This window comes from Gigantopelta aegis, chromosome 14 (genome assembly GCF_016097555.1).
Source record: "Gigantopelta aegis isolate Gae_Host chromosome 14, Gae_host_genome, whole genome shotgun sequence".
Lineage (NCBI taxonomy): Eukaryota > Metazoa > Mollusca > Gastropoda > Neomphalida > Peltospiridae > Gigantopelta > Gigantopelta aegis.
This window is the reverse complement of record NC_054712.1, coordinates 52,796,210-52,820,939: the sequence shown is the minus strand read 5'-3', so window position 1 is coordinate 52,820,939 and position 24,730 is coordinate 52,796,210. Positions and strand designations below refer to the sequence as shown.

Below are 24,730 nucleotides of genomic sequence, written 5' to 3'. Positions count from 1 at the left end.
ATGTAGCCCAGTGGTAAAACGTTCACCGGAGTTCAGCCAGACCGAGCAGAAAAAACAACAACCAAACGTCCGCAAGATTGGTTTATGCCCTTCACGGTAAACCAAATTGCAACGTCGATAACCAATCAAATAGTTCGCGAACGTTAGCGAAACGTTCGGTGGCTGAACTTGGGGCTGATGCACGGTCGGTCTAAATTCAGTCTCCGTCGATGTAGTGGGCCTATTGGGCCATTTCTCGTTCCAGTCAGTGCTCCACAACTGGTGTAACAAAGTTGAAAGTGTGTACTATCCCAAATGTAAGTAAACGTGTTGAGTGCACCTTTCCAATGTAGGCCTATGTTTATAACGTATTTGTATTTACAGGTTCTGGTATTTTCGTATCACCAAAAGGAGTACTAGTAGGCGCTGGCTCCGTCGCTATGAGTTTGGTCATTTGGGGAGCATGTGGCATATTGGCCATGTTCGGTAAATATTCATTATTTTTGCATATATAATTTTAATAAACAAAATAATACTTTTTAAAATGTTTATTTATTTTTTTATAAACTGTGCATAATATACATGTATTTTGCATTCCCAAGATCCAAAGAATTTCATAATTTTTATAAAGTCAATGCTATTAAGTAAGTTTTGGACGACACCCGAGGAATCTCTCACCTGTCCCCCCCCCCCCCCCCCCCCCCCCCATCCAGAAGGACCCGTGTATCATCTACTACACTTGGAATACTTACATTCAAATTCCACGCCTACCAAATTCCTAAGACCATATGCGATATTTATGGAAGATAATTTTAATTATTTATAATTGATACTAAGGAATCTACTATATATTATTAATATATAGAGAACAACAAAAGACACGCAAATGTTAATTTAGATTAATTTCTTTACAATTATTCAGTTTGAATGCCATTAGTTTTTGTGTCTGTTAAAATTAGCAATGTCTTGTGAACAGTTGTAGTCCCATGTTGACTGTCTACGTACCTAATTAATGTTATAAAAAATATACATGTATATTAAAATATTCTGCTTCGGTGTTGTTGTTTGGGAGATGTTTTTTTTGTTGTTCGGTGTTTTCTGTTGTTGTCGTTGTTATTGGTTCTATTATTGTTGAGTATATTACAAATAATATTAAATCCAATCGTTAAATACTTTCAGGCGCTCTGGTGTACGCAGAACTAGGAACAGCCATTCCAAAATCGGGCGGTGAGCATGCGTACTTGATGTACGTGTTCGGACCAATGCACAAGGTGTGGGGTCCTGTGCCCACGTTCCTCTTCGATTGGCTGGGCGTGTTCATTATACGCCCCGCCCAGTTCGCGGTGATGGCCCTCAGTCTTGGCACCTACGCCACGCAGCCGTTTTATGGCCAGTGTGAGGCGCCACTGTCAACGAAAAAAATAGCCACGATGCTAGCCCTGAGTAAGAAAATTATATTGATAATATTTGACGCAACTTAGTTGACATTAAAAGTACATACAGAATCGCAGATCTTCAGAAAGCACTGACGTAGACAGAGGTTGGGAGAGGGGGAAAGCATAGAAGCCATCACCCCCCCCCCACACACACACACACACACACACACACTAATATCATCTTTTATGTCTCTATAATGATTATTGCGGATGACGATGAGATAAGAAACCAGCTAGACTATTCTTACCTATATCAACAAGGGGACGTTTATAATATGTCCATCCTCACAGACAATGCATCATTAGCATGGCTTTTGATATACACCAGTTGCATCTTTACAATAACAACTGGTCATAATGTGTTGGTGCGGTTTGAAACTATTGCAAGTACTAGTATACTGCTATTCTGAACTACTAACTCAATGCATCCATCAGGTCAGGTGAGGTCAATTTTTTACGCGTGTGTATGCCACCGAAGCTTCACGCACGCCTGTCACTGGCCAGGCCAGGAGGGGAGGGGCAAGTTTGAGGTGGGTGGAATTTGGAATAAAATTTAGAAGTTAGGTCAAGGGACCTAAAGCCAAAAAGAGCTGTATTCGACTATGTCTGGACAAAATTTTAATTCTAAAAATAAAAGTGCTTGGCCTAAAAGGTTTTGAGGTGATTTGAGCAATTTTGACAGGCTGCCAAAGTAAAGTGCGTTGGACTATTTATACAAAAATAAAAATAAAATTTTGAACCACGGCCAACATTTTAAAAGTGCAATAAGTCAAAAAAACGGACGTTACCTGTCCGAGGTTAAGGTTGCGCAGCGGGACTCATGGCGAGTTGATGGGCTGTTCAAACTTTAATTTCGGAAGAAATTCAGTGAGGTCGTAATAACAGTTCTTCATGATTCCAAGGTAGTCGCCTTGTAATACCATCTTTAAAACGTGATGGATGACTGCGTTGTCCATGGATGACATGATGAGTCCTTGTCTGAACAGCCCGTCCCGCTCAGCTGTCACGTAGAGTTTGTCAGAGTGGTTCGCCCCTTGGATCTGGTACTTCCTTGTCCTGATGGAAGTTGGCGCCATGACGATTCTCTCCACGGTCCATTGATCTAGGAAGACCTGGTGAAATCTCCCTGGATTGCGCCCCGTTATCTTGCTGGCAGCTTGTCACAAACGATGTTCCATTGCGGTGGGTTAGGATATTTAGGGTAGGTGACCGTCGAGACCTTCCTCCTCTTGGGTTTTCGTTGGACCGCTGCTGGCGCAACAACAAATGTTGGAGGCGCCGGTGGACTGGTCGGTGAGTCCGTGATAACCACATGGCCAGTCTCCATCAGCGTCGGTGCAACAGATGGGACCGCCATTGTCAGTGGAGCTGACAGCTTTGGTTCCCCCTGGGCCGCTCCTGGCATGGGCTGCAATCGAGTAGATGGGAGCGGCGACGCAAACGGGACCGCCCCCGATGGTTGAGCCACCGGCTTTGCCCCCCCGCCCCGAGCCGCCCTTGTCGGTCTCGCCTTCTTCTTAGGAGCAGGTTGAACCGTCCGGGTTAGGTACCCCCTGGGTAGCCATGGGTCGCCTCTCCTACTCCTCTCTTTTCGGTTCGTCGTCGCCATATACAAGCGTAACGACAGCCTAACTCCCATTGTGCTCTTGGGGTACTTGGACAGGCGCCCAAGCTCTCGCAACACGGCCCTTAGGTGTGTGTGTGTGTGGGGGGGGGGGGGGGGGGGCGGAGAAATCTCCACGTTCGCTGAATACAATTTCATCGTACGGTAGCTCGAGTAGAAGTGGATGCATCCAGTATTTAATATTTCTCGCTCCCGCACTGCACCACGACTGGTACATCAAAGGCCGTGGCATGTGCTATCCTGTTTATGGGATGGCGCATATAAATGAAGTGGCGACAGCGGGTTTCCTCCCTCAATATCTGTGTGGTCCTTAACCATATGTCCAACGTCATATAACCATAAATAAAATGTTTTGAGTGCGTTGTTTAATAAAACATTTCCTTCCTTTCTTCCTTCCAGTATGTAATATTTATTAGATAAATAATTTTTTGCACGTTTTGTCTAACCCAGTGACACTGCCACAAGGCTGATATTTCAGATATATAATTATGCACCGTTTAAATCATTAACATAGTCAGACAAGGTGTGTTTCCAGGACAGCGTACTTGACCCTTAACTGGCTATGAGGACGATAATAAGCTGAAATGAATGACCTTCGATGAGTTTATCTTGTTCTCTGAGAAACAGCAGACCTCGTCATTTAAGAGGAGCTATCACTCCGGAAAGGAAATGTTTATTTAACGACGCATTTAACACATTTCATTTATAGTTGTATGCACCATCCCACAGACAGAATAACACATACCGCGGCCTTTGATGTACCAGTCGTTGTGCACTGGATGGAACGAGAAATCTATCACTCCGCCTTCCCACCCCTCACCTCAGACTCTTTTTGCCGCCCCCCCCCCCCCCCCCCCCCCCCCCCATCACCAAAAAATGTTGGTCTCTGATTAGACCAAAGTTACAGAATTCACGCGGCGATGTGCAGGTTCTTTTTTATTTTTTATTGTGTTGTGTATTTTGGTGTTTTTCTTAACCCAAGTACTCTGTCGGTTTGAGGGCTAAACGAATATTTGGACATTTATCACGCTGTCTAAGCTTCAGAAACCAATCTATATCAATGTTGCGCAATCTCAGCCTACCAATCTAGATGCTCTTTGACGGTTGGAGAACTGTCGAAATGTCTGTCTAGCTCTCTTACCGTCAGAATACTCGGGCTACTCCTCATCTGCACTGGTCCCTTCTCAGTTGCCTTGGTACCCAGAATGCTATACTTTTTTGTCATATAGCCAAGGCAACTTTTATGACTTCCGACTTTGTCCCTAAATGACCTAATTTGGACCCACAAGGTGCGTCAAAATATTATTGTTTAAGACGGCGCAGCATCATTTCTGATATAGATGGAGCTGACATTGTAGATACCGCGGGGAATTTGATTTAAATAAATAAATAAATAAAAACATTGAAGCGCGAGGTTAAAATCGACACGCAAGTGAATTTTTTAAAAAGGACAACAAAATAATAAAATATCAGTGCCCAATATGACAATATGTCTTAAATGGCTCCCCATAATCTAAACCAGAGGAGTAATCAACCACTGCCCTCAATTTTTGTTTTTCACCCATGGTCTGGTAACAGTCTTTGCACCTAAATATTTGTTTTGTTTTATTTATTGATTAGTTGTCATTACGTTCATCAACTGCTGGAGTGTTAAAGCTGCGACCAAAGTGCAGACGTTTTTGACGGCCAGTAAACTTCTGGTCATCGTCATCATTACAGTAGGAGGGATCTACATGATGGCGGCAGGTAAGACAATTCGGACCTCTTCGTGAGTGATCGGAACACTTCGTCCGATTACGGATTGTTCGGTATCGAACCTCTTAAAGCGTGTTCGGGGTGTAAAACTGCATGGGTTTTAGAGCCGAACATTTAAATGAATGTGATTATTGGACGGACGGACGCAAAAGTTTTCTAGGTAGGGGTTCAAAGTTTTAAAAGGGCACTTTCAGTATCCAAGGAGTGTGTGCTAGAGAGCACTTACGGTGGCCTGTACAAAAGTACTCTAACGTGCATTATCTATATGGCAATCTTCCACAGAAACATCAAACTGACCAGGACCCATATTCACAAAAAAGTGTAAATTTACGTCTACGACTAGCACTTACGTCTGCCGTAGATTTAAGTTTACGTGCAAGAAGCACCTTATTCTCAAAGATGGTCGTAAATATAAACGTAACTTAGTTGGAGGTAAATCTACGATTTAACACTCTCACTGGAGTAATTAATAAAAACACATTAGAAACGATGGCTACTGGGTAAATAACAAATGCGCAAAACGCAATTTTGTTTCTCGTCTGCTAACAATAACATCGCGAGCAGTGAACCATGGCATTTTGGTATTGGTGGGTATCCGCGTTTTGGTACGAACTTGAGAACATTTCCGAAAAAGGAAAAGATAACTCAGGAGAAATTGGCCGAGTCGAAAACGTCCGTTCGATCACCAACAAAAATATGTTCAATCCGTGGGTGTTCGCCATCGCTACTGCTTCATTTATTGGATATGCTGCTAGTTTTCGTAAATAATAGTAAATAACGGCGATCGTGCTTGATTTATTATATGTACACAACTTACGTGCAGCGTTAGTTGCAACCGGAGGCACTCTTATATTTACGTCCAACTTTACACGTAACTTACGTTTACAATGTTTCGTGAATAGCTCTTCAGTCGTAGATTTACGCTTACGTGTAAAACTAGGCTTACGATATTTTGTGAATATGGGTCCAGGATAGTATGTCTCGGAGTAAAACGTTGAACAAATGCATAATATTTGATAAGCACTGGAGTTTTCGGGGCACTTCAAAATTGGAACGCGTATGGCTCTAATAAAACAATAATCCTATGTTTGACGTTAAATTTTATATTGTTCATTTTCGAGTTCGCTGATAAACAAATATTCCACATATTAATCACCAATAGTGATACAACATTACAGGAAGAAACCCGATAGCACCTACGTATTTAACCGAAATATTATTGAAAGGAGGTGCTGTTTTCGTCACAGGGTTGTTTGAACTTGTCTCTGATGGCTGAGAGCGATTATAACTGTCCAAATGTGCGACTAGCTCTCGACCGGCAGAGTATTTGGGATATCACACTAAGAGGTGTGATAAACGGAATCGGCCGAGGAGTTCCGAATTGTGTTCGCAACGATCTATGAATCAAGTACATTATAAAGAATTTTTTGTATTATTGTTGTTTATTGCTTTATTGTAACCCCTCCCCCAGAAAAAAAGAAGAAAAAAGAGTAAGACAATCACGTTATTATGTCAGATAAGCATTCAAAGAATGTTTCCGTTGTTTGGAATCTGAATTTTATTTATTTCGATTTAAAATAAAATAAAATATGTTTTTATTTCCCCCCAGGAAGTGTGGCGTATATCTCAGAAGGGTTCGAGGACACCAAGGAAAATCCTACCTATTGGGCCATGGCCTTCTACAACGGCCTGTGGGCATATGATGGATGGTGAAGTTGTTTTCATTAATTGTAGACCATAATCCCCCTATTCGCCATCCTCCACTCCGCAGATGTGTGTGACTATAATGCCCACGCAGATTGCATAATGGGAGGGCATGCATATAATTGGTGTTATCAATAAAAGGGGTGCTGGAAGCATACTAGAGGGTCACATGTTTACACAGTCGGGCACATCTAATCAATTTATGCAAATCAAAATATATTTCGAGGCCCCGTTTTACGAAGCAACCGTACTGTTAAGATCATCTCAAGTGCATTGCTACATTGACGTGGGGGGGGGGGGGGGGGTTGCACTGGGGCCATGCCCCCAATCAAACCATTTACGCCTTTAAAAAAAACTATTAAATTTTAAAAATCATACACACACATTGTGGGTTGCCCCCCAACCTCCAATATGAGTTAGCCTCCCCCAGTATAAAATAATGGCTACGCCAATGTTACTGTTTGCACTTAAGGTAATCTTAGCGCTAATGTCGCTTCGTAAAACGGGGGCCAGCTTCATGTTCAGCCAGCAAACGTTTCGCTAACGTTCGCGAGCTATTTGATTGGGTCCCACATGGCCATTTGATTTTCCCCGAAGCGCTGAACTCTGACTTGATCTTGGGTCAGCTTGCGCGTCGACAGAGAGAGAGAGAGAGAGAGAGAGAGAGAGAGAGAGAGAGAGAGAGAGACAGAGAGAGAGACAGAGAGAGAGACAGAGACACAGAGACAGAGACACAGAGACAGACACCAAAAGTATAGAAAAGTATCATCTATTGCTTTTGGGATCGATCCCCGTCGCTGGGCCATTTGGGCTATTTCTCGTTCCAGCCAGTGCATGTGCCTTCCAGTCTGTGGCATGGTACATATAAAATATTCCTTGCTCCTTATGGCAAAATGTAGCAGGTTTCCTCTCTACGACTATGTCAAAATTACAAAATTAGCCTACGAATTACAATAGTCGATGATTAATAAACCAATTTGCTCTATTAGTGTCGTTAAACAAAACAAACCTGAACTTCTATTCACTATATGATAGGGGATTGGGTTGGAAGCCATCCAAAGATAGAATACGTTGGATCTGACCTTCACCGTTTTTCTCAGTGCCACAATCCGCCTGTTATTGTTGTTCCACATAATACTGGCTGGCCGTAACACTAATTAGGACGGGTTATTACGTTTATAAAGAAATGTCGGTGGAAATGTCAAGTGTAGTGTACTAGGTCATTAAAAAAGCGGTTACTCCGGCCTCGGTGACGTAATGGTATGGGTATGGGTAACTATATTTACGTGCCCCTATCCACGAGGGTTCAGGCACGCCCACCCCGGATTCAGCCTCTGACATCGCCAGTTGTCGATTCCGGGGCGGGAGGGGACGTAATGGTTAAGCCGTTCGTGAACTAAAGCGAATCTTAACGATTCACTGGAGACGAGGAATAAGGCCGCCATACCGACTTCTCCTTCATTAACCACATGCCCATTGTCCTGGACAGCGTACTTGAATCTTAATTGGAAAATTAAATTAAATGCTATTGCGCTATATACCTGAGACCTAATTCACAAAAAGGTCACTTAGGCTCCCTCCCGCCCCGGAGTCGGTCACTGGCGAAGTCAGAGGCGGAATCCGGGGCGGGCGTGCCTGAACCCTTGTGGATAGGGGCACGTTAATAGAGTTTCCCATTCCATTCCCACTTAGGCTCTGCTAGACAACAAAGCATCCTCTTTGCATGTACCGGCCTCGGTGGTGTCGTGGTTAGGCCATCGGTCTACAGGCTGGTAGGTACTGGGTTCGGATCCCTAGTGGTATAGGAGCATGTAAATAAATATTGACTGGTCTCCATGAGAGATACTCGAAACTCTAGAGGTATAGGAGCATGTAAATAAATATTGGAATGGAATGGTCTCCATGACACAGTTGTTACGCCAGCCCATTTGACAGTGACTGGTACTGCGTTCGTATCTCAGAACGGACACCAATCTTGAATAACTGCTCAACTCACTGAAGCGATTTCTGTCTCGTAGCTAGGCAATATGAGGACTTCTGCTAGACCAAAACACGACCGTATATTTCGTATATTTCCGGTGAGTGTGGAATGACTGTCCAAGCTACCCCTCCCCCTGCGTATGACATTGCTGCAAACGATGGCGATCTGGACCCCGCTAAAAGTTACAACTGTCGTAAGCAGCTACTGTCGGCATCGTAAAGACCTCGTACGAGAATAACTGACATTCGTATCGTGTAGGGTCGCCTTAACTGTATAGCTAGCCTACCTACCACGGTCGTAGCGTTACGACTGCTCGGGATCAGTTGAAAGTTAATGGAAATAATAAAATGGAAATAAAAAAGTAGGCCGAACAAATGGAAATAATTAAAGTAGGCCTGCACTTTTTAATCATTAAGGGCCGTTTTCCACGTGCGTGGTTTATGACGCATTGCGGTCATTCTATGGTTATCAATAGCAGTGTTTCCCTATAAAAGACGCGGTATGCGTCCGTTTTCGACATTCCGCACTTTGCGTCGCATACAAAACCGTGCACATTGAAAACGGCCCTAAAACTGCATAATACTCGTAATGCTAGGTTTAAACTACGAAATGTCACGCCGAAGGTGGCCAACTCGCCGATCTCTCGACTACGATTGTTCAGTTGCTAGTCTGAGAATTCTTACAAATCGAATCTCGTCGTATAAAACTCCTATGATCGATTAGTTGTTTATCTTAGCGCACCCGTCGTAGATTGGGACTGGTGGAAATTACAACGCAACTGTCGAGTTGGCCAACTCAGTCATGACAGTTGGTAGGTAGTCTGAGGCTAACATCATAAAACTATACTACATATCGGTGTAGCAGACAATGCACAGGGAATTACGGATCGCTCGTAATTATATTTTTAATTGTTTATTTCCAGGAATAATCTCAACTTTGTCACAGAGGAGCTAAAGAATGTCAAAAGGTTTGTTGCTGTAATTTTGGCCATTCACCAGTTACCTAACGCTCCATGGGGAATACCATGGGGAATACGATGGATTACGCTATGTTTTCATTAAAAATACATGTTGCTAACCGTAAGCTGGGAGCAGTTTCTTATTTTGCTATACTGTCCATGCACTAGTGTCCCGAAATTTCACTGTTTTTAACGAATAATATATAATGAATTAATTTCTCTTTAAGGGAGGCGAGGGGAGATATAATATTGTGGTTAGCTGGGTGTTTTTAAAGTTCGACTGCATACATGCAGGAGTACTTTGAAATAGTTTGGGTGTCCCTTGTTTGTTTTTCTCTTTTTTTTTCTCTTTTTTTTTCTCTTTTTTTTTCTTCTATTTTTATTATTATAATTTTTTTAAAGATGTAGTCCTCCGTAGTAAATTAATCTAATGACTACATACATTATTATTTAAAAAAAATATGGTCATACTTGTATTGAAACAAAAGCAACCCCCCCTAAATAACAACACACGCACACATGCACCACAAAAAAGCAAGATAAAAAACCCAACAAAGTAACCCCAAAACCCAAAATCAAAGTTAAAAAAAAAAAAAAAAAAATTATTTAAAAGTATAATTAAACAAATAAATTAAACTAATATTTCGTAAATTTCTCTTTTACTGTACTAGTATATTATGTGTCTGTGTAGATATTTCAACATTTTTGGTTGACAGGAATCTCCCGCTAGCCATATTAATCGGAATTCCCCTGACCACCATCTGCTATCTCCTCGTCAACATCGGCTACTTCAGCGTCATCTCCAAAGAGGAAATGCTTTTATCAGAGGCTGTGGCCATGGTAAGTGCACTTGTTATACTGGTTTTAATTATAATTAATGACGTGACCAGGGGAGGGGTGACCAACAGGAAAAAGGACACATAAACCAACTAGTCAAAAGATCATCTCTCCTTACCCCCCCCCCCCCCGCCCCCCACCCACACACTTTTGGATTCACATCTGCTGACTGTTTTGAATAAATTAATTTTATTTCATGCAGTTGTCATTGAACTAATAATTATTTTTTACACCCTGACACTTTAAGTAAATTGATGGAGTTATGAACAAATGGATTATAAACTGGTACCCCCCTCCCACCCATTGTTTATTTTCTAAATTATCATGATAAATAATATAACAAATGTGTTGCAAGTTCGATCATTGTTATCATCGTCATCGCCAGTACCATACGGTAGCTGTGACCATTACATATTCCTTTCTTTTAATTTCAATATTATGGTGAAACAACTCGAGATGGTTTGTATATACTTGTACAATCTGTTCACAAAATCTTGCCTTCTACCATACCAATTTGGGCTAAGATTGCGATTAGTATGTGTATGTTTCCATTGAGTACGCGTTGGGGTGGGACGTTGCCCAGTGGTAAAGCGTTTGCTTGATGCGTGTTCGGTGCTTCACAACTGGTGTAACAAAGGCCATGGTATGTACTATCCTGTCTGTGGGATGGTGCATATAGCCCTTGCTGCTAATCGAAAAGAGTAGCCCATGAAGTGGCGACAGTGGATTTCCTCTCTTAATATCTGTGTGGTCCTTAACCATATGTCTGACACCATATAACCGTAAATAAAATGTGTTGAGTGCATCGTTAAATAAATCATTTCCTTCCATTGAGTACTCACTTTTGTTACGCTGTGATCAGCACAATTTGGTGATCCAGGGGGGGTGACGGGTCCTGTGACACCCACCCCACCCAATTTGAAGTACCCCATTTAAAGACTTTTAAAAATTGATTATCCACAAAATACAGCACTAAATATTTGGCCTGAAAAACATGTCTCTGACTATCATGTGTGTGTGTATGTATGTTTGTGTATACACGTGTGCATGTATGTGCATGTATATACATACATGTATATGTGTTTGTGCATTTTGGTGTGTATAAATACATATATTTTACTCACCACCACCTCCATCCCACCCTTCTCTGTATGTATCTGTCTCTATAACTGTATCTGACTCCAAACCCTGAGTGAGTGCACCGCAAGGCTCAGTGGGTAGGTGTAAACCACTTGCACTGACCAGTGCTCCATAACTGGTTCAACAAAGGCCATGATTTGTGCTATCCTGCCTGTGGGAAGCGCAAATAAAAGATCCCTTACTGCTAATCGGAAGAGTAGCCCATGTAGTGGTGACAGCGGGTTTCCTCTCAAAATCTGTGTGGTCCTTAACCATATGTCTGACGCCATATAACCGTAAATAAAATGTGTTGAGTGTGTCATTAAATAAAACATTTCTTTCTTTCTATAACTGTCTCTCTCTCTCTCTCTCTCTCTCTCTCTCTCTCTCTCTCTCTCTCTCTCTCTCTCTCTCTCTCTCTCTCTCTCTGTGTCTCTCTCTCTCTCTCTCTAACAAAACTGTTATTTATTTATATCTCTCTCTGTCGTATGCAGACCTCCGTGTATCTAACAAAATGGTGTGTTACATTGTAGATGTGGGGACGGAAGGTAATTGGTGTTATGTCTTGGATCATTCCAATTTTTGTCGTCATGTCATGTTTTGGGTCTTCCAATGGATCGCTTTTTGCCAGTGGCAGGTACGTGTACTTTGTTATTTTCTTCATACTTAATTAAATATATCACATGAATCATAAACTAGGTGCAGATAAGGCAATAACTTTGAAAAAAAAAAAAAAAATTCTGTTTGTTATTTCTGTATTTTTATCATCATTTTACTAATGGTAACTACGTATATGTTAATTACTTACTTACAAGTATTCTATATTTAAAAAACCTTTTAAACATTTTAACAACAACAGGAATGACAGCACTGTTGTATCTACTGAATTAAAAAACAAAACAAATTGGGGGCGGGTGGTAGGGATACAATCTGTAACTGTTATTCCTGTACCAATCAAAGAAATGGATATGAATATTTGTTTAGCGACACGTCACAGGGTTGATTTAGCTGTCGGTTGAGTGCTCACTTGAGGTGCTTGCGTCACAGGATCAAACCACCTCAGTGGATCCATTCAACTGAGGCCGGTAATCATCATCAAATGAATGACTACCAAAAAAAGGGAGATAATTGCTTAATCAGTGAGAGAATGAGTTCAACATTAAAACTTTTAATTATGTTTTTTCCAGGTTATCGTATGCAGCAGCCAGAGAAGGTCACCTGGTTCAGGTTTTGTCGTTTATCGATGTGAAGAGATGTACCCCAGTACCATCATTAATATTTACTGTGAGTATAATCAAATTAGTTCTGCTGGTCTACCAGTAAATCTAACAGCATTGCTTGGACTCCCATGTCCAGGTGACATTTCATCTATAAATAACAATTTAAATATCGACCAATTACACTTCGCCTTTTATAGTGTTATTCAGGAGCATACAAATTCTAAAAATATCGTGCAAGACTATTTATACAATAGGCGAACTTGTTGGTCTATTTCAGCATTAAAAAACGGGGAAAAGTCCAGTAATAAACTTTGGATTGTATACTAGTATAAACAGATTTTATGGCTATACCATCATGGGTTGTTTTTTTTCATCTTGAAACAAATTTTATATAAAATCTTATATTGAAATTAGTAAATTCGTAATTCACCCGAATCATTTCGTATACCCTCGGCATAATCCCGAATGTTTTAAAATTCTTTTCAAATCACTGGCATGATTTTGCAAGTAAGGTTTTGATTGGTCGAATGAAAGGTCAACTGGACATGAGTTCCAACTGGGTTCTGTTATATCCACAGGTAATAGTAATTAACATAGTTTATGTAATCAGTATACTCAGAATAGTATTTTATTTTTAATGAGTTAACAGTTAAAGTTTGTTTTGTTTAACGACATCATTAGAGCACATTGATCGATTAATTAATCATCGGCTATTGGATGTCAAACATTTGGTACGTCTGACATGTAGTCATCAGAGGAAACACACTACATTTTTCCAAATGCAGCAAGGGATCTTTTATATGCACTTTCCCAGACAGCAAAAGACATACCACGGCCGTTGATCAGTTTTGGAGTACTGGTTGGAACGAGAGAAAAACCAGTCAGTTGAATGGATCCACCAAGGTGGTACGATCCTGCAATGCAAGCACCTCAAGCGAGCACTCAACCGACCGGGCTAAATCCCACCCTTTTAATGAGTATGCTGTATGTAGTTTAATATATATATTATATAAGTTTATAAATCTTAAATGAGAAAAATAAAGAAAAATAGCTAATACAAAATGCATCCTTTGTACCAGTTAAGTCATTTAAGCATGAACGTATTAAAGTTTTAATAGTACTGTTTCAGGCCATTATGATTTGAATACTGTACATTGATTAGTCTATTGTGGCAGCTATTTTAATATTTGGGCAGCAGATTCCTGTAATTTGATAACATTTTGTTGCATTTCATTCAATTCTGGCAGCTATTTTAACTGTATCAACAGACGTTTTTAACTTGATTATGTTTTCTTATGCTTTAGGTTGTAATGGCGGCCATTTTGAGCTTGTGGCAGTAATATTTTGTAATTTGATAACAGTTTGTTGCACTTCAATCAATTCTGGCAGCAATTTTGACATTACCAACAGACTTCAGTAACTTGATTATGATTTTTCTGTTTCAGGCCATCATGGCAGCCATTTTGATTTTGCCGGCAGATCTGAGCAGTTTGATTGGTGTGTTTGGCTTCACTGCCTGGATCTTCTATGGTCTGACTGCCGTTGCCCTGCTGGTCCTTCGCCGAACAGAACCCGACCTGCCCAGACCATACAAGGTAAGCTGTCACACAAAGAAACCATTTTTAAATTATGTGTCAACATGCAAATGTGACAATTGGTTATGGGTGTGAGTATTTTTTTTAATACCACCACATAGGCTACCGAGGCCTTACCTAGTGTAAAATAACTTGTGGGAAGGAACAGTAAGAAGAATCGGAGAACAAGGCACATCTGAACTAAAAGCCTCCTCAATCTCTCTCCCCCCCCCCCCCCCCCCCCCCCCCCCCCAGCTACACCTTTAATGTTGAAATATTTATTTTATTTTAAGTTTCCACAGTAATCCCAATAATTGTAGTTCTGGTGTTACTGTACTTTTTCTATCTCAGGTTCCCATTGTAATAGTTGTAGTGTTTCAAGTTCCCATAATTGTAGCGTTGGCTTCAAATGTATAAAAATATCCTTTTCAGGTTCCCATAGTAATCCCAGTAATTGTAGTATTGGTATCACCATGTTTTCTCTATATTTCATCTTTCCATAATTGTCGTGTTGGCATCACTGTATTGTGTCTATTTCAGGTTCCCATAATAATCCCAATAATTGTTGTGTTGGCATCACTGTATTTTGTCCATTTCAGGTTCCCATAATAATCCCAATAATTGTCTGTTGGCATCACTGTATTGTGTCTATTTCAGGTTCCCATAGTAATCCCAATAATTGTCGTGTTGGCATCACTGTATTTTGTCTATTTCAGGTTCCCATAGTAATCCCAATAACTGACGTGTTGACATCACTGTATTTTGTTTATTTCAGGTTCCCATAGTAATCCCAATAATTGTCTGTTGGCATCACTGTATTTTGTCTATTTCAGGTTCCCATAGTAATCCCAATAATTGTCGTGATGGCATCACTGTATTGTGTCTATTTCAGGTTCCCATAGTAATCCCGATAATTGTCGTGTTGGCGTCACTGTATTTTGTCTATTTCAGGTTCCCATAGTAATCCCAATAATTGTTGTGTTGACATCACTGTATTTTGTTTATTTCAGGTTCCCATAGTAATCCCAATAATTGTCGTGTTGGCATCACTGTATTTTGTCTATTTCAAGTTCCCATAGCATTCCCAATAATTGTCGTGTTGGCGTCACTGTATTTTGTCTATTTCAGGTTCCCATAGTAATCCCAATAATTGTCGTGTTGGCATCACTGTATTTTGTCTATTTCAGGTTCCCATAGCATTCCCAATAATTGTCGTGTTGGCGTCACTGTATTTTGTCTATTTCTGGTTCCCATAGTAATCCCAATAATTGTTGTGTTGGCATCACTGTATTTTGTCTATTTCAGGTTCCCATAGTAATCCCAATAATTGTCGTGTTGGCGTCACTGTATCTGATCATCATGCCGATAGCCCAGGAACCTCAGATTGGCTTTCTCTATGTGCTTCTGTTTATTGCCAGTGGACTCTGCGTCTATTTCCCATTCGTCTATTACAAAGTCCATATACACTGGATGGGTATGTATTTTTTCTTTCTCCATATATTTGGTTAATAGAAATCAGGCCCGTGTGAACTAGGAAGACCTATACCCCATCACCCCAACCCCCCCACACTCCTGACTAGAGGATGAAAATGGACATTTACTAATTAATGTTGTCACGATGATAATATAAATACAGATAAAAATAATGCATGAGCCCCTCACCACTAAAGACTGAGGAACCCCCAACTCCAGATATCCTTCCTAAAATTCCATATATTCTGGATGGGTATGCATGTTTCCTCTGTCAATTACATGTTTATTTACTTTGGATGAGTATGTATTTTCCCCATTGTCTGTTTGATAGAAATTCCATATTCTAATATGATGGACAGACATGTATTTACACATCAGAGGCCTAATTCACAAAGATCTCTTTGGCTCTGCTAGACAACAAAGCATCCTCTTTGCAAATCTTTTAGCATTGCACTGCGAGATCACAAAGTTGCGAGAGTTTAGTGAATTAGGCCCCTGGAGTGAGAGCTGAAACTGCATAGACTTCGCCTATTGAAAAGCAAAAAACAAACATGACAGCATATACCAAGGGTTTTGATGTCCACTGCAGACATTCAACCCTATGGCCCATTGTACCTCAGGCAAGAGCTCGGTCAATGATCTACATACATCAGACATCAAATAAAGTTTAAAATTGTCTTGGAATATTGGTAAGGCCTAAAAAAAGAAATGAGTGTTTCCGTAAACTTGCCCAATATAATTAGGTAAAGAAGGTCAGCACCCTCCCCCTTCCCTCCCTTTTCTTTTTGATAACACTACTTTCTCTCCTGTTTGTACAGATAAAATGTTTTGTATGTACTCTTTTCACCTACATATTTATTAAAAGAAAAAAAGTCTTACAAACATTAATCATTAGAAAAAGATTTGTTCCCAGGTGCATGCGCAGGATGGGTTGGGGGAGGGGGGGGGGGAGTGTTAGGAATTTGGGGGTCAAAACCTCCCCTGTTAAAAACAGATTTTTTTTTTAGGATTTCAATGTGTTTTTTGGGGGAGCATGAACCGATACCCTCCTGAAAAAGAGACATGCCTTTTCAGTATCCTGGTAGGGTCGTGTTCCCCAAGACACACCAATTGTTTTAGGCATAACAAATTGTTTTAGGCCTAAACAAAGGATGGAATGGGGGAAAAAAACCTCATGTTAATCTGTGCTAAATTATATAATTTAAAAAAATTAATTTAGTGTTATTCAATTTATTTGAAAATATTCAGTTTGTATCATAATACTTTTTATTTTTTTTATTTTTTATTTTTTTTTTTTAAAATGTGAGTCAAGGATTTTATTATTATTATCATTATTATTATTATTTTTTTAATCCCAATAATTTTTGTGTAATTTAAAATTATCAATATGTTGTGAATATTTTAGGCCCAGTTTGGCAGTATATTTATCAAATTAATTTTTATCATAATATATCTCTATATATATATATACATATATACACAGTCAAACCTGTCCTAGGGGCCACCTGTAATCAGTGGCCACCTGCCTTAAGCGGCCACTTAAGTCGGATCCCAAATCGCTAAAATACCTGTATTAAGCAGCCACAATAAATGTTTTCTGTTATATAAAACGGATGTTTTAACAACAGCGATACGGTGCAGCAAATAACCGATATTCACACCTTCAGGAATACTAGTACCCATTCAATCCCAACATCTCTACTGTGTATCAGTTAAGTAAGTATGACTGGGAATGCATCTAATTGCCTCTGAGCAGGCTACGCCTGACATTTGTAGATTCACTTATGACGACAATACACCACAGGAAGTAGGAATTAAATAATTAAATGGAAAAAGAAAACAAATTTGTTGAGAACGGTTAATTTAATACATTCCAGTTGCATTTTGTCTGAAGGTGACGACATGTCAAAAGTTGATTTATAGTCAATTATGAAGCACACATCCGTTAATTAGAAGTGCATACGGTAAAACAAGAAACAACAACAAACTCTATATGTGGCAACCTTTAATCAGCGGCCACCTGTCTTAAGCGGTCAATTTACTGCCTTGTGTGACCGCTCAAGACAGGTTTGACTATATATATATATATATATATATATATATATATATATATATATATATATATATATATACATGTAAGAAAATCTTTTTTTGTTGTTGTTCAGTATATTAAAGTAAATATTTGAGAACTTAAAAACAAATTCTATAAATATTACATCACCTAAAGCTGTTCATTATGTTTTTATTTTCAGATACCGTAACCAAATATATTCAGATTTTTTTACAAGTGGTGCCCCCTGCTGTCCAAGAGAAAAGATCATGAAAAACAAATCTCTTCTGGGGGTTTTCAACTTGTATTAAGGCTAACGACTGTGAACTGAAGAGTCTCGTTTATCTGGAAAGTGTATTTTTATAAAGTTGTCCGGATTACGGAAATTCAGTATTACTGAATTTTGTAAAAACAACAACAAAAAACAAACAAAAAACTAAATGTGTTGTTTTTTTTTTTTTTTTAAACACCCACCAAGAACAGTTGAGCAGGAATGACTAGAGACAATACTCATGAGCAAACGTTTCATGCAACGCAGAACAAAGAATTTTTTTATGGAAGTCCGTCGCAAATGGTCTGCATCAGATCGGGGACAGATCGGAAAAGTTGAAACCTGTTTTAATTTTGTAGACCCGTCGGTTTCTGTCAGTCTGCTTTGATTTACGACCATTGCAGAGTTTATGGAAACCAGTTTGAAAGTGATCAGACAAAATGTCTTTCAATTTAGTTTTTAAAAAAACCAACAGAATGAAAGGAAGAACAAATGCAGAGTGTTGTTTTGTGTGTCTGTATTTAAGCCATGGAATAATGGCCTGAAACCAATACTTAACAGTGGAAGCTATCAAAACGAGGATGTATCGTAGTGAGAACGTAATACCGCCAACCCCTTCCTCTTCCAGTTAAAGGTCCCATCCACTGGTTGTGTTGTGTGTGGAGACCTGCAGTTTATAATATTATCACAATTTTATACAGCCAGCATTTGTGACAGCAACACAAACAATATATATTTCAACGCAAACGTATATACATGTACATTACAGGGCCTACTACAATTTAAGTTTCATTAGATATCATTTTTGCGAAACGATTCAACTTCATTCATGTGTCCGGTATTACTTTTGTTTGGTGAGAAGTTTCGTAAAAATGAGAAACGAGTGTATTTGATTTATTACCACCTTAAAAGAATGCAATATTTATCACAAAAATCTGCAGACATATTTTGGTTTACAATTGCGGTAGTCCCCTTACCCCCCCCCCCCCCCGCCACCCCCACCCCACCCACAACGACTTCGACGGTTGTGGAGGTAGACCGATATCACAGCCTATATGCATTATATTTACAGTTTAACCAAGTGATGGAAGCATGTAGCAAACTGATTTATCATACAAACAAACTGATTTATCATGCAACCGTGTCTCCTATTGACCTGATAACCCCTACCTGATACGTCGAAGTGTTATCATGTCACTAGGAAATGAGTTGTGCGCATGACGGGTGTTTGCTCAATTTTCAGGTAGATCGTTTTCTCATTTTTCAAACATCCATTTACAGCAATACATGTTGGAAATGCGTAAATAAATATAACATTTACACTTCCTGTATCACCTCCTATTTTAAAATTCTCCATTATTCGCTCCCATTCGGAACTAGCCAGCGTTTGAATTAAACATTTTGAAACAAAAAAGCAAGTAGCTTCCTACAAATAAGACCGGCGTCGTGTTTAGGCCATCGGTCTACAGGCTGGTAGGTACTGGGTTCGGATTCCAGTCGAGGCATGGGATTTTTAATCCAGATGCCGACTCCAAACCCGGAGTGAGTGCTCCGCAAGGCTCAATGGGTAGGTGTAAATCACTTGCACCGACCAGTGATCCATAACTGGTTCAACAAAGGCCATGGTTTGTGCTATCATGCTTGTGGGAAGCGCAAGTAAAAGATCCCTTGCTGCCTGTCGTAAATGATAAGATAAAAAATCAATGTGCTCTAGTGGCGTCGTTAAATAAAACAAACTTTACGTTTAGGAAAAGGTACAAAAATTATAATGTTGTGACACAACAGACTGGAATATAATCAAAGTATTTTATTTAAAGTTTGGAAATGCATAACGTTTAGGCTGGCTATGCCATTCCCAAGATGCTTTCGGGCAACTGCTATTGTCCGACTTCCGGTAGTAGTTTCTAACGATAAAACTAATAGTTTCTATACCGCTTTTGACTGAAACATATTACAAAAATATTACTTGAAAGGGTTTGCATGATAAAAAATTATCAGGTTACTACGTTTTGATATCGTTATTTGGCTCGATTCGATAATGGTGTAACAGACTCGCTAAAGCTCGCCTTTTACATCGTTATCTAAGCCTCGTCAAATAACCACGATATCAAAACGTAGTAACCTGATATTCTATATTTATCAGGTGCGTGAGAAGAGAAGGGGTTTGGGGCGTTCAGGAGTTGCCCACCCCTCGCTGCTCGAGCGAATTTTATTTTTATATTTTTAAAAATGTTTTCTGGGGGAGCATAATTCATCCCCCCCCCCCCCCCTCCTCCGTCTGAATTATAAAAAATTCCAACACATGCGCTTGGATATAATATTGTTTATTATGTTTTGTTAATTATATACTGTGTTACAAATACAACTGATGTTTTCATTAATATGCAACATGTTGCCAATGGTGGTACAACAGATTGTTGGAATGTATTTTCACTGAATCGTTAAATTGTATAACCACATTGTCGCTGTGTTGAAATTTATCACAACAGCTGAGACAGTATAATATTACGTTCATGGTATTTCATTATGTTCGTGGTATTTCATTTCAATGTGATGAAGCGGGAAATGTGTACTGGACCCAAGGTATTGTGTATTTCTAGTTACGCTCATAATAATTTGTTTTTAACTGTGTATATGCTTTTCACTGATGAAAATAAAAAGTATTTACGGTATTTATTATATTGGTGTTTGTCCCCTGAGCTTGTGAATTTTTACGTTTTCGACTAATAACATTTCAGTGGCGTAGGAAGGTGCCAAAAGGGTGTGTGTGTGTGGGGGGGGGGGGGGGAGACACATTTTTATATTTACACACTTACACTTATAAAGCAAATATAAAGCAAAATATCTGAACAGTGGGGGGGGGGGGGAAGGGGGAGGGGGCACATGCCTCCCTTCCCCCCACTTCCTACGCCAGTGCATTTTTTAACGACTAGTTTTACATATTAAATATATTTTCTTCTTTAGAATATCAATGTCTGTATATTGAACGTGTTTCTGATCATCCTAATATTTGTAAGTAAACAAAACTGGATTTGATGTCCCAATAATTTTGTACATTCGAAAACAAAAAATATATTGGGAGATAAAATTACATTTGGCCTACTGCAAACACTAGAACGATCAAAATGTTTTTTTAATATACAGACACTGATATTTTACGTAGAAAACTATATTTAATGTGTAATTACGATCGTGAAAAGTCTGTTAGTCGACATCATCGTAACAGTCGTCGAAAACACGGGGTAGTCCCTTTAAGAGAATAAACATTGGCACGTCTTGTTGATTTGTGATGGAAAAATAGACTAAACATGAAATTGAACTGCTTTAAAGGAAAATGTACATAGTATAAAACATTAACACCACGACCATCACTACCACCAATAACATTAACAGCATTAGCAGCAGCAGCAGCAGCAGCAGCAGCAGCAGCAGCAACAACAATGAATGTTTAACGACACCCCAGCGCGAAAAATACATCGGCTATTGTGTGTCAAACTATGGCAATGCAAACAAATAAAGTGATGATCAACATCAATTTAAAAATTCAAGATTTAAATAAAAACAGTGTAAAGAACTGTACAAAAATACAAATATCACAGACAGATACTGACTTTTACTCAAAATTTCAATTGTATCTCGAAGAAAACAAGGGGATTTGTGTTGTATTGGTCATTCTCAAAAGAATGTTACATCCCTGCACCACGGTGAGGTTACAGCACGCGCACGGGCAACAACAACAAAGGCGCATAGCTAATACTGGTTAATCTTACTGATAATGGAAATGTTATGAAGTAATGTTCCATTCAAGCTCCATTGAACTCCAGTCAGAAAACCAGTAAGAGATCTTCTATAATTAGCCTGATTCTCCTACACGACTTATTGAAAACCCTACAATAGTCATATCAAAGGACATTGTGCTGTTATGTGAATATTGATGTGACGAGGAGGCAGGCCCGAATGAACCCGTTGGGAGGGGGGGGGGTCTGTTCTCCCCCACCCCCACCCCCCGCACTTGAGGACTAATATGTACCTTTTCTTTTTATCTTACTCTACAAAAATGAAGATAAAAATATGGCTTGGCCAACCCCACTATGGAGGCCGTAACACACCCTACCCCCCCCCCCCCACACACACACACTAGAGGGTGTTTTCCCTCAAGATGTCGTTTCTATGGGTCAGGGATGATGTTTTTAAATCGACCAGTTACGCGGGTCTTTGCGATCGTATATTTTACAGGCCTATATACAAAAAAAAACAAAACATCCTTCGACCCACCACCACCCCACCCTACCACCACCACCGCACCCTACCACCACAACTTAAGAACGAAAGCTATTAACCAATGACAGCAAACTCAGGAGTGTCCCTTAACATATAGCTTCCCCTCATCCCAGCTGCTGTCATCTTCCGACGACTAGTATATAGGATTTAAAACTTAATTTGTAGAATAACATGCATTGGCTGTCAATGATGATATCATTGTTATTAATACCTTGCGCACAAACACGGTGTTTGTGAATGGGCAACGATAAACTAAGCCCATTTGTGACTGGTTGGAATGTGACCTACCGACGTTACGGCCCCCCCCCCCCCCCCCCCCCCACCCCCACCCCCACCCCCACCCCCGTTCATGCATGAAAAATCACACTGTCATTATTACTGAACAAAAAGAAATGTTTTATTTAACGACGCACTCAACACATTTTTATTTATGGTTATATGGCGTCAGACATATGGTTACGGACCACACATATATTGAGAGGAAACCCGCTGTCGCCACTGCATGGGCTACTCTTTTTCGATTAGCAATAAGGGATCTGTTATATGCACCATCCCACAAACAGGGTAGTACATACCACGGCCTTTTATATACCAGTCGTGGTGAACTGGCTGGAACGAGAAATAGCCCAATGGACCCACCGACGGGGATCAATCCCAGACCGACCGCGCATCAAGCGAGCGCTTTACTACTGGGCTACGTCCCGCTCCTATTACTGAAAAAGTTTCACTACAAATGTTTGACCTGATTGACCCCCAAAAGTATTAGCAATTTGGCGACTTGGATCAGGAAATCTGGAGTCAAATTTATCTTTTAATTAGCCAAATAGTCAAAAACAGTTGTTTTGGACAAAAATTATATTCCAGTTGTGGAGGAGACCACATTTCTAGGAGTTATATTTGACAGGAAGCCATCTTTTGTGGCCCATCTTATATATACTCTTCAAAAGAAAAAACGCAAAACCACATTGTCGTAACATTTGGAGAATTGATTTAATTATTGAATGGTGAGTCCGATAATTACCAAATGTTGCAGGATTGTTCACAATTCACTCTAGTCCATTGTGAGTAAGTGATAGGACACACCACCAAGGTCAAGGTCATCTGGAGTCAATACCGGGTGTGGCCTCCGCGTGTGTTGACAACTGCCTGGCACCGCCTGCCCATTGAAGCAACCAGAGTACGGATGAAGTCCGGGGGATGGTGGCCCACTCGGCCTGCAAGGCTGCTGCCAGCTCGGGCAGGGTCTGGGGCTGTGGTTGTCGCTGTCGGAAGCGTCGGTCCAACTCGTCCCATAGATGCTCAATTGGGTTCAAATCCGGTGATATCGATGGCCAAGGAAGGACATTAATGTTGTTGTTCTGTAGGAAAGCCGTTGTGAGACGTGCTGTGTGAGGCCTGGCGTTGTCATGTTGGAACACTGCGTTGGCGTTGGCCATAACTGGAACGATGTGTGGCCGGAGGATCTGGTCAGTGTAGCCCTGTGCATTCAGGTTGCCATGCACGTGGACCAGGTCAGTTCTGCCAGTGTGTGAGATGGCTGCCCACACCATGACACTACCCCCGCCGAATCTGTCCACTTCCTGCACGCAGTTTGCCGCATAACGTTCACCACGACGCCTATACACGCGACATCTTCCATCATGACGTCGGAGCAGAAATCGGGACTCGTCACTGAACCACACCTGTCTCCATCGCAGTTGAGGCCATTGTCGATGAATCTGGCACCACTGCAGTCGGAGTCGACGGTGTTGTGTTAAGATGACACCTCGAACTGGACGTCTGGCACGAATTCCTACCTCACGTAGGCGGTTCCGTACGGTCTGGTCGGATATCCTGCGCAAACCTGGTATTGCTGCGGTTGTGGAGGTGGCAGTAGTCAATCGTTCCCGAAGGTGGCGTACCCGGATGTAGCGGTCCTGCCCGGGGGTAGTGACCCGTGGTCGACCGGATCTAGGGAGGTCACGTGTTGATCCATGTTGCTGGTAACGGTCCCACAGTCTGGAGATGGTGCTTGGGGACACATGGAATGCCCTGGCAACGGCCGTTCTGGATTCGCCTGCGTCTAGTCGGCCGATGGCATTGTTTCTCTGCGGTTCACTGAGACGTGGCATGTCCTGGATTGTCAACTGTCGGCCAGATACAGAGGCCAGGCAAGCGAACACCCTGCACTTTTATACTGTCGGTGTTCATGTTGCACGTGCAGACAACGCACGTGCAGTGGTGACATGGTTTGCACGTGGCTGCGTTTTTGCGAATATTCACATTTTGGAACTTTATTGTACAGTAGCTGCGTTTTATCGAATGTAACCGTGGGAATGTGTTTGGGACATGCAATGACCTTATATTCACAAAGCATGAACCGGTAGGAAACATAAAATCGGAGTTATAACCCATTTGTACCCTTTTGCGTTTCTTTTTTTGAAGAGTATATGTTAAAAATAAGGGCTTAAAAGCTCTCAATACTTTAA

General features: G+C 40.6%; 1 protein-coding gene across 6 annotated transcripts in view; it reads left to right on the top strand.

Moving 5' to 3' along the window:
* Positions 1-19,259, top strand: part of LOC121389418 (b(0,+)-type amino acid transporter 1-like) — a 58,419-nt gene extending 39,160 nt beyond the window's left edge. For all 6 annotated transcript variants that reach the window (XM_041521045.1, XM_041521043.1, XM_041521042.1 and 3 more), the window contains 11 exons: positions 364-465; positions 1,159-1,422; positions 4,660-4,785; positions 6,404-6,503; positions 9,402-9,446; positions 10,154-10,277; positions 11,927-12,030; positions 12,581-12,677; positions 14,059-14,208; positions 15,493-15,661; positions 17,913-19,259. In XM_041521045.1, coding sequence (XP_041376979.1) covers positions 364-465; positions 1,159-1,422; positions 4,660-4,785; positions 6,404-6,503; positions 9,402-9,446; positions 10,154-10,277; positions 11,927-12,030; positions 12,581-12,677; positions 14,059-14,208; positions 15,493-15,661; positions 17,913-17,983 — 1,352 coding nt within the window. In that variant the 3' untranslated portion in view covers positions 17,984-19,259. The remainder of the gene's footprint in view (positions 1-363; positions 466-1,158; positions 1,423-4,659; positions 4,786-6,403; positions 6,504-9,401; positions 9,447-10,153; positions 10,278-11,926; positions 12,031-12,580; positions 12,678-14,058; positions 14,209-15,492; positions 15,662-17,912) is intronic.
* The last annotated feature ends 5,471 nt before the right edge of the window (positions 19,260-24,730 follow it).